This window comes from Xyrauchen texanus, chromosome 21 (genome assembly GCF_025860055.1).
Source record: "Xyrauchen texanus isolate HMW12.3.18 chromosome 21, RBS_HiC_50CHRs, whole genome shotgun sequence".
Taxonomy (NCBI): domain Eukaryota; kingdom Metazoa; phylum Chordata; class Actinopteri; order Cypriniformes; family Catostomidae; genus Xyrauchen; species Xyrauchen texanus.
The window spans coordinates 30,271,577-30,283,069 of record NC_068296.1 but is presented as its reverse complement, the minus strand read 5'-3'; the positions used below and the strand labels follow the sequence as shown (position 1 = coordinate 30,283,069).

Below are 11,493 nucleotides of genomic sequence, written 5' to 3'. Positions count from 1 at the left end.
GGCCTCTACGTAAGCGGAAGTTCAGGCCATCAGAGGAACCTCATATTCAGAACCAGTTTTAGGAGGTTGAGGTATTCGGTTCTTATTTCGGGATGGCAGCAAGCGGAAATGGATTGAAATGGGTTTTTGAACGTGGTCGGAACATCATGAGCTCGTGTCTCTTCACAGTTCTGTTGCTGTTGGATATTTACTCTAAATGTGTGATCGGTAAGACTTTCAGGCTCTTCTCTCACATCACTGTCATGTTATGACACTCACCGACATATACCATGGTAAAAACACGTTTATTTTACACGTACTGTGGTATTATTATGGTGATTGCTGGCCTTGATATTTGGTACCTTGATAGTTCCATGTTGTTGTTATTATTATTTGAAGTGGAAGAACTATATAAATATGTGCCATTCAGTACCATTGCATATGGTATTTGATTTTATACTGAGATATAAGATCAGCCATACGACCAAAACCTCCTCTATGACCACAAACACTGTTAAAAAAATAAAAATAGATCGATGGATAGATAGATAGCATGGTAATATTATGGTACACTACCATGATGGTACGACCTTATTATTTAAAGTATCTTGTAAATGCCATGTCATATGAATATCTATTATGGTGCTATCGTGGAACATTAATGGCATCAGATGCTAATACCATGTTATTTACATGGTCCTCCAAGGTACTTTCAAGAGTACCATGTTCAAAAAAACATGGTGTTTTTCTGTAAGTGTAGGAATGCTTAGTAGGCTACCATGATGTCGAAGTAGTGTAGTCTTGCGTCTTATCGCTTCAAAAGCGTAAAAATAAAACGGCCTGAGCTTAAGGAGGGCTCAGTTTCGATCGGTTCATCTATTCAGGGTTCAGTTCTGTGTATGTATTTTACAGTAAGATATCATTTAAAGATCAATCAAGCAATCAAAAGCTCCTCTTTTTCTCAGGGTATATGAGTTCTCATGTAGGTGAGGAACCGGCATACACAGCCCAGCAGAACCCTGTGATGAGCAGTCCAGTGGCCCTGACAGCAACATCAGGTGATGCTCAAACCCAACTTTGAGGACTTTTAGCACTGTGGACTTAAAGAAAATAATGTCTCATTTAAAAACAATTCTCACACTCACACATTTTTGTATTGTCTACTGACAATGTCCGACAGTGTATGGTCATGCATTACAGGAGATTTGTCATTTTTGTTGTTTTTTCTGAAAGTTATGGAAATGGCACAACAGTGCCCACCCACCTTTTCAGCCACCTGGGTTCAGGATATATTTTTCCCATTAATTTCTTTCATAGTCTTTTCATAAAATCCTTTATAAATTACAACCAGCTCCGAAGTGAATCACAACATTACAAGCTTTCATTTGAAGCATACATTTATTTGAAAATCGGACTAAAAGCCAAAGATACAAGTCTGTGTATTTACCGTTTTTCTTGAGGGCACAGACTACAATCCCATGAAGCATTGCGAATGACGTAGTCGAATAAAAACTATGAAAATATATAAAACTATTGATTTTATGTCAATGCAATTTTATGTTTGCTGCAGATATTCTGATATGCAAATATATATGTAGTTTGAGAGTGCAGGGAGACTGACTCCTAGATTGTGTCAAACACTGTGTATCATGGAAGTGGATGGTCACTGCTGGACTTGCTTGGCAGGCTTTGTTGGCTGTGGTTCTCTGATTGGTGTGTCCTTCTCTGTTGGACCATGGGTAATGTAGTTGTTCAACAAGAATTCCGCTATTAAACATGATTTTAAAACCATGAAATAACACAGAATTAGGCCTTCAGCGGAAGCATATACCATCGATTTACAACCTCAGCGCTCACGGTAGGTCTGTCTTTAAAGTTTTATAAGTTGTTATTGAAAATCAATTTGCCTATGTAAAAAAAAATCTTTCGGAACCAGACTGTTGTGCTGTTCCCACCACAGTGTCATTTCCACCATATCTCAAATTCCTGTATTGTGTTTAATAGAATTCTGTGGTGGAAATGACGGTGATGGAATTTACGATTTTAAAATAAAATGGCCTTGGTGTTGGGCAAGGCTAAAACTATGGTAATATTATGGTACACATGATGGTACAACCTTAGTATTATTTAAAGTATCTTGTAAATGCCATGTCATATGAATGTCTATTATGGTGCTATCGTGGTACATTAATGGCATCAAATGCTAATACCATGTTATTTACATTGTCCTCCAAGGTATTTTCAAGAGTACCATGTTCACATGGTACTCTTGAAAATGGTGTTTTTTTTGTGTTTTTTTGTATATACAGTGGGTACGGAAAGTATTCAGACCCCCTTAAATTTTTCACTCTTTGTTATATTGCAGCCATTTGCTAAAATCATTTAAGTTCATTTTTTTCCTCATTATTGTACACACAGCACCCCATAGTGACAGAAAAACACAGAATTGTTGACATTTTTGCACATTTATTAAAAAAGAAAAACTGAAATATCACATGGTCCTAAGTATTCAGACCCTTTGCTGTGACACTCATATATTTAACTCAGGTGCTGTCCATTTCTTCTGATCATCCTTGAGATGGTTCTACACCTTCAATTGAGTCCAGCTGTGTTTGATTATACTGATTGGACTTGATTAGGAAAGCCACACACCTGTCTATATAAGACCTTACAGCTCACAGTGCATGTCAGAGCAAATGAGAATCATGAGGTCAAAGGAACTGCCTGAAGAGCTCAGAGACAAAATTGTGGCAAGGCACAGATCTGGCCAAGGTTACAAAAAAATTTCTGCTGTCACAACATTAAGTGTAAATCATAAGAGCACAGTGGCCTCCATAATCCTTAAATGGAAGACGTTTGGGACGACCAGAACCCTTCCTAGAGCTGGCCGTCCGGCCAAACTGAGCTATCGGGGGAGAAGAGCCTTGGTGAGAGAGGTAAAGAAGAACCCAAAGATCACTGTGGCTGAGCTCCAGAGATGCAGTTGGGAGATGGGAGAAAGTTGTAGTAAGTCAACCATCACTGCAGCCATCCACCAGTCGGGGCTTTATGGCAGAGTGGCCCGACGGAAGCCTCTGCTCAGTGCAAGACACATGAAAGCCCGCATGGTGTTTGCTAAAAACACCTGAAGGACTCCAAGATGGTGATAAATAAGATTCTCTGGTCTGATGAGACCAAGATAGAACTTTTTGGCCTTAATTCTAAGCGGTATGTGTGGAGAAAACCAGGCACTGCTCATCACCTGTCCAATACAGTCTCAACAGTGAAGCATGGTGGTGGCAGCATCATGCTGTGGGGGTGTTTTTCAGCTGCAGGGACAGGACGACTGGTTGCAATCGAGGGAAAGATAAATGCGGCCAAGTACAGGGATATCCTGGACGAAAACCTTCTCCAGAGTGCACTGGACCTCAGACTGGGCCGAAGGTTCACCTTCCAACAAGACAATGACCCTAAGCACACCGCTAAAATAACGAAGGAGTGGCTTCACAACAACTCCGTGACTGTTCTTGAATGGCCCAGCCAGAGCCCTGACTTAAACCCAATTGAGCATCTCTGGAGAGACCTGAAAATGGCTGTCCACCAACGTTTACCATCCAACCTGACAGAACTGGAGAGGATCTGCAAGGAGGAATGGCAGAGGATACCCAAATCCAGATGTGAAAAACTTGTTGCATCTTTCCCAAAAAGACTCATGGCTGTATTAGATCAAAAGGGTGCTTCTACTAAATACTGAACAAAGGGTCTGAATACTTAGGACCATGTGATATTTCAGTTTTTCTTTTTTAATAAATGTGCAAAAATGTCAAAAATTCTGTGTTTTTCTGTCAATATGGGGTGCTGTGTGTACAATAATGAGGAAAAAAAATGAACTTAAATGATTTTAGCAAATGGCTGCAATATAACAAAGAGTGAAAAATTTAAGGGGGTCTGAATACTTTCCGTACCCACTGTATGTATATATATATATATATATATATCACACACACAAACACACATATATAAGCTTTAATTTTGTGATAATGACCAGCTCGCTCAGAATACCAACCACAAGTATATAAGTGTATGTGTAATTTAATTTACAAATAAATGCTGAGCCATTTGTATTGGTATTCTTCTTCTAGAATGTCTGTTCTGCAATCTTCACACACATGCAATGCTGGGGGTGTGGTTTAGCATGGCTGACAGCAAATGCCCATTCATTAAAATAAAGGGAAATATCCAGTAGATTTGGCTATCATTACAAAAAGAGAAGAACAATGTGTTCCGAATGTTCAGTTTAGACCAAGAATTTTAATTTCTCAAGTGTAATGTGTTTATTGATTACAGAAATATAATCTGAAATAAATGATTTTTTATTTATATTAAAATGTAATTTTTATCATGATGGCAAAGCCCAATTTTCAGCTGCAATTACTCCAGTCTACTGAGAAAACAATGTCACATAATCCTTAAAAAAAAATCACTTAATATGTTAACTTAGTACTAAAATACCATTTCTTTTTGTTAGAATGGTTGAGCTACTTAATAGTGTGGAAATCGCAACATAGTGTCTTTTGATGCTGTGGTATTGCATTTTTTAGTTACTGTACTGTAAATTTACTTAATACTTACAAGTCAAATTTCAACCTAAAAATAAACTCATTTCTCCTCAAATTCATCAATCTATTATTCTTTTGAAAGATGAAGGCTATTCTATGCACTTCTGTTTTGAAAGAATAAAACAAAATTGATCTAACCGGGACAGCGAGTGAACGGACAACCCAGATCCACAACAACAAGAATACAAGTACATCAGAGTCTCTAATTTGAGAATAATACTCCTCAGAGATCCTAAAAGCTTTAATTAACCGTATATGTCGAATAGTTACATTGCTGAAAGTAGAGGATTCTTGGATGAACAAAGTTTGAAGAAAACATTATCTATTTTATAATAAATTGTCAATTGTAACATTATAAATGTGTTATATCAACATCAAATCATCTTCAGTCATTAGAAGATCAGTCAGTTTATGGTTGTTTAAATGTACACTTTTTTTTTTTTTTTGCATGAAAATGTGCCTTTTGTCTGTGTTTAGCTACACCAGTGGTCACTGATAACTACACATCAAAGTGTCCGAGCGGTGGGCTCTGTACCAAATTACCTGCAGAGTGCATCAGCTGCATGTATCACCACAACTGCAGCTACGGCCAACCAGCAAACTTCACCTGCAGAACCAGAGCAGGCGTTCACTGTGTGGTGAGAGTTTACTGAGATATGCCACGCTTCAATTGAGATATTTATGTTTTAATGTGGGTTGAGAAAATTATAACGTGTCGAGTTTAATTTTTGACATGTTAATTACTCTATATGCACCCTGTGTTTATAAATTACAGTGTTTTGAAAAAGTACTCAGTCCAAACTATTTCTGTCATTTTGCAAAATAACAGCCCACATTTTATTTAGTTATTTATTTTATTTCTAAGTACTGGAACTTCATTATTTATACTTTTTTATTCTCAATAAAAATAAAGATCTGAAAAAATGCTATTTGCATTGTCAAGAAATTAAAATCATTTGGTTTCTTTACCTCGTTCCTTTTGAAAATACTGTAAAACTCTTCATCCCATGTTTCTCTGTTTAGAATGCGATGGATCAGCCACGGCAGAATTTCAACCTGACGGTGGACTGTCAGTTCTGTTGGCAGTTGGATCCATCTCAGTATCGCTGCTCAAGCTCTACCAGCTGTATGACAGTATCGTGTCCTCGCAGACGCTATATCGCCACCTGTGAAGTACTGGAGCATGTGCACTGTCTGGGTACGTGCAAAAATGTTTTACTTTTTGGGGGGGTGTTTAATGGATGAGACAAATGCTGCTTGAAGAAATCTGTATCTGCCTAGAAAATCAGTTTTGGGACAGTGTCATCTTTGATATCCTATATGTGAATTATTATGAAGGTGTATTTTCTGTGCTGTCTCCACAGGTAAAAGAGTCTTTTTTAAGCGTCTGTTTTGTAACTGGACAGGAGGATATAAATGGTCCACAGCTCTCGCTCTCAGGTGACTCAATTTAAACTTATTTGTGTAAACTAAAAAGGATGCTGTCTTTAATGAGTAGTTTCACTTATATGGTTAACCGATATGGGTCTGACCAGTGCTGTTGTGTGAGAAAAGTGGCTATGCTAATATAATGCATACATAGTGAATATAATTATAAAATACAAATAGGCTGTACATTTACAGATCTTTATTGTAAAGGGTTTAAACAATGTTTTCCATGCGTGTTCAATGAACCATAAACAAATAATGAACATGCACCCATGGAACGGTTGTTAAGACACTAACAGCTTACAGAAGGTAAGCAATTAAGGTCACAGTTATAAAAACTTAGGACACTAAAGAGACCTTTCTTCTGACTCTGAAAAACACCAAAAGAAAGATGCCCAGGGTCCCTGTTCATCTACGTGAACATGCCTTATGCATGCTGCTTGGAGGCATGAGGACTGCAGATGTGGCCAGGGCAATAAATTGCAATGTTCGTACTGTAAGACGCCTAAGACAGCGCTACAGGGAGACAGGAAGGACAGCTGATTGACGTGTAACAACACCTGCACAGGATCGGTACATCCGAATATCACACCTGCCGGACAGGCACAGGATGTTAACAACAGCAACAGCCCAAGTTACACCAGGAATGCAATCCCTTCATCAGTGCTCAGACTGTCCACAATAGGTTGAGAGAGGCTGGACTGAGGGCTTGTAGGCCTGTTGTAAAGCAGGTCCTTTCCAGACATTACCAGCATCAACATCATCTATGGGCACAAACCCACCTTCGCTGGACCAGACAAGACTGGCAAAAAGTTCTCTTCACCGACGAGTCATGGTTTTGTCTCACCAGTGGTGACGGTCAGACTTGCGTTTATCGTCGAAGGAATGAGCATTACACCGAGGCCTGTACTCTGGAGTGGGGTCAATTTGGAGGTGGAGGGTCAGTCATCCCTCTTGTGGTACCCTTCCTGCAGGCTCATCCTGACATTACCCTCTAGCATGACAGTGCCACCAGCCATACTGCTTGCTCTGTGTGTGATTTCCTGCAAGACAGGAAGGTCAGTGTTCTGCCATGGCCCGGATCTCAATCCCATTGAGCATGTCTAGGACCTGTTGGATCGGAGGGTGAAGGCTTGGGCCATTCCCCCCAGAAATGTCTGGGAACTTGAAAGTGCCTTGGTGGAAGAGTGAGGTAACATCTTTCAGCAAGAACTAGCAAATCTGGTGCAGTCCATGAGGAGGAGATGCACTGCAGTACATAATGCATTAAGACATGACAATTGTGGCAGACGAGTAAAGCATTGATTAGACAATGCAAAATGTGTACACATGCATTAAACAGACACTTTTAGAGCATCTCACTGAGGTTTGCATTGCATTTCTACTTTTTTCAACATCTCTAACCATAAGACCCTATGTCCAGGTAAATTTGGTTTGAAATAAAAGAAAATACAAATAAACCCCATCTCAACCCCTGCACTCTTCAGTGCCCCTTAGAGGACAGGGCAGGATTTAAAAAATATTTTTGCATTCCCTTGGAATAGTTTGCATGCCCTCGCAAAGAGTTTTGCATGCTTTCACTATAAATTTGTTACAGTAACCATATATAAACTACAATATTTGTAGTGAAACCATATTGATAATTATGGTGGCCATGAAATGCAAAACAACAAATCTTAAAAACTCAATGGCAAATCCAAAGGCAAAATGTCAATTCAGAAACACATCAACAAATTATAAAACACAACACCAAATCCAGGAACAAAACAACAAATCAGAAAACATAACAGCAAATCATAAAACGCAACAGCAATTCAGTCGAAATGGAAAGGGTAGGTATCATGGCTTCTCACCTGATTGGTTGTGTGGAGAATACCTAGTCCTTTCTTCAGGACTGGTTCTCTGCCCTCTTGCGCGATTATTTCAAAATACTCAATTACTGAAAAGTGTGTTTGTCACTCAGTAAAACAGTAATGGGTCACTTTATAACACAGAGAGCAAAAACAGCAAGTGGGGAAAAATGTAATTATATTCATCCACAGTGTGTAAGGGGCCACTAAAAAATTCCACAAACTGCACTAAAGTGCCGTTGTCCAAATGTTCTTGACTTGCATATTCCAACATAACACTTTTATTAAAAAAACATTTTCACATTCTAAACATTGCAGTAGACTGCCTGCGTGATGGCTCGCTTTCTACATTTGAAGCCAGCATGTCCAATTATGATTTTACCATATTATTTTCATATTGTAAAGGTTGTAGAAGGCTGCTATTAGATATGCTGATTTACTCTAGGTGAGATTTTCCCAGGATGTGGAATTATACATATACAGCATTTAAATAATAATAAACAACAACAAAAAACAATGTAAGTTAATCATTCACACCACTGGCAGCCTGGGTACAACCTTTGTAATGTATCGATTGGCAGCGACTGGAACCTTTATAATTGTTTTTTAAACAACAGTGTTTTTTAAGTTTGAACATGCACATTTATGATTTGCTGTTGTGTTTTCTAACTTGTTGTTTTGTTTGTGGATTTGGTATTGTGTTTTATGATTTGTTGATTGTTTCTGAATTGTTATTTTGTCTTTGGGTTTGCTGTTGTGATTTTAGAATTGTTTTTGTTTTGCCACTGTAGTTAATACAGGAAAATGAAAACTTTTGTTATAAAAATCATAATTTTGGTGGAAACTATGGTTTTACTATAGTAATCTGTTTACATTTAGTAACCATGTTTTTACTATAGATTAATAATGGTAATTAAAGTGGTTACTATGGATTTACTACAAATTTATGATATTTATTGAATTACATTTTCCTGTATTATTACTATAATTATACTATAAATATCAGGGTTGAAATGTTACTATAGTAAAACCATGGTTAATTTATTGCGAGGGCAAGCACAACTATTGTGTGGGAAAGCAAACTATCGGGAGGGCACATAAAAGTTTTTGAAAAAATAAAAATTCCCACCCTGTTCTCTAAACTCGACTTTGTCCAGCAGTCGGTTTATTACCCGTACAGCTGGAGTTGCACTGACTGCCCACTGCTGACTTACTACAGAATTTATGTATGTTCAGGGTGCATGATTTAATGAGTTTAGTTTTATTTATTTTACACAATATTTCTTAAAATATTTGAAAACTGAAAATCTGAATTATCTTACTAAAATCAAGTAATGAAGAATCAATCAGCAAAGTGTGACTGCTTATTGGCTAATGCCAGTAATCTCAATCTGGAAATAATCTTTATATTTATATTAATATTTGAAAACAGAAAATGTGCGTTATCCATTACCAAGGTTGTCGTTGATTTTGAAACTGACATACATCTGTTGCTCAACAAACAGGCACAGTTATCATCTGATAATCTCCAAATTGGCCAACTGATCAGTCTATCATTGTTTACTTTGCACAGTTGTGTGTTGTTTCATTGTTATGTGTTGTTTCTGTCTCTGTATTTCCACAGCATCACTCTGGGTGGGTTTGGTGCAGATCGGTTCTATTTGGGTCAGTGGAGAGAAGGTTTGGGGAAGCTCTTCAGCTTCGGTGGTCTGGGCATCTGGACCCTCATCGATGTTCTTCTGATCGGGGTGGGCTACGTGGGGCCCGCCGATGGATCTCTGTATATCTGATGGTGGGGGAGCTGGTTACTCTCTCATCCGAGATTTCGAACCCCATTAGCACGTGTTGCCATCCAAACACCCACTGCAGCAGATTCCCATCTGCTCCGAATGTGAGCTCATGCCATCAACAGCACGCCTGAGAAACACAGCGTCATCTTCCACCTAAACCTTCTCTCTCTCTCTCACACACACACACACACACTCCTACTCTTGAGTGGAGGAAGACGATGATAGAAGACAGTAGCTTTCTAGAGGTTTTATTTCCATCAGGGTTTCGTCTGACGTAGGCGGGAGTCTAAAGAGGCAAATTTGTACAATATGTATCTTAAGAATTGATTTTATATAAGTGTTTGTGTATATGTATATATAATAGTGAATAGCTGTGCAAAATGTGTTCTCAACAAGAATGTTTCATGCCATTTGTTAATTTTGAATTGTTTTCTGAATAAAACTCTCAGGTTTCTTTGAGTGGATCATTCTCACCTACCGTAACACTATTGCAATCAAACAAGTCGAAACTATTTGTTTTATAAAATCATCTGGAGAAAAAGATTGCTTTGAGGAGAATCATTCAGGAGATACTAATGAAATATTTGAGGAGATCATTGAAATTGTTCTTTGATAGTCTGCTCTATTAGTCTCATTTCACTGTGTTTAGCATGAACAAATATGTTACTTGCCCTAAATGGTTTCCAGGAACAGTTATTTTATTTGAAGCTCTCAGTTGCTGCCACTGTGTCTGGAACAGTCAAAATAAAGATGTGTTCGTCTATGCCATTCTTTCCTATTTGGATTTTTAAACACGTGAGCCTTTTCACAATAGGGTACATACAGTAGGTACATCCTGACCACTTAATAGTAAACTCTGTTCCTACTTTCAGAGGACTCTGTTCCTCTTGTTGAAGTGCAAATACTGGAATACTAGCGTACTACTACTATGTATACTACTGTATACAGCCCACATTTTTAAAAGTAGAACTGTATGTGAAACCAAAAGGTGCTACATTGTTTTCACATGACCTCATCACATTGCACTGTTCATTCAGTGAGAGGTGTCCATTTCCACTCTGAAAACGTAATTGTTTATTTTATTTTTTATTGTATTTTGTGTAAAAATATCTTCACATTTGGCAGTCTGACTAAATTAGTTAAAAAAATTACTTCTGGCATTCATCAGACTGGAAAGTGTTGGCGTGATAATACAATATTCCATGCAGTGTTCTTGACTGTATACTGCACACTGACAAATTTTGTAGGTCATTCAGGTACTCCATGCACACAGAAAATTTGAATACTAAACTATGTGAATATTGGTTCGTGTAGCTCAGCTTGTAGAGCATGGCATTTATAACACAGGGTCATGGGTTTGATTCCCAGGGAACACACAAACTGGTAAAAAAAATAAATGATACCTTCTGGTGGTCTGGGCATCTGGACCCTCATCGATGCTGCGTCTATAAAAACATTTGCCAAAGATAATGTGTGTAAATGTAAATTAATACTACTCATTGTAAATATACCTCAGAAATAGTAAGAGTTGTAGTATGCTGCCCTATAAAGGCAAACACATATAGTAACTATCAGTGGCGCAGCTCGGATCTTACAGACCCCAGTGCAAAGAACTTGCGGTGCCCCCTCATTGGGTGGGCCTAAATATTTTTTCATTGCCTATTGGGCCCATGGTTGTTTTTATGGTTCCTTTTGGTCAACTGCCGTGGGCCCCTTCTCATCTAGGGCCTTAGGGTGGCTGCCCACCCTGCAGTTACACCCCTGGTAACTATGCCAAGGGTTGGGAGGGTTACTTTTGAAATATATTCCACTACAGATTACAGAATACATGCTGTAAAATGTCATTTG

General features: G+C 38.3%; 1 protein-coding gene across 1 annotated transcript; it reads left to right on the top strand.

Moving 5' to 3' along the window:
* Positions 1–25: 25 nt before the first annotated feature.
* Positions 26–10,405, top strand: LOC127661692 (TM2 domain-containing protein 3-like). The gene is made up of 6 exons (XM_052152519.1): positions 26–207; positions 945–1,037; positions 5,055–5,215; positions 5,601–5,775; positions 5,942–6,017; positions 9,480–10,405. The coding sequence occupies exons 1-6, from the start codon at positions 93–95 to the stop codon at positions 9,643–9,645; spliced, it is 786 nt and encodes a 261-aa protein (XP_052008479.1). The 5' UTR covers positions 26–92; the 3' UTR covers positions 9,646–10,405.
* Positions 10,406–11,493: the final 1,088 nt, after the last annotated feature.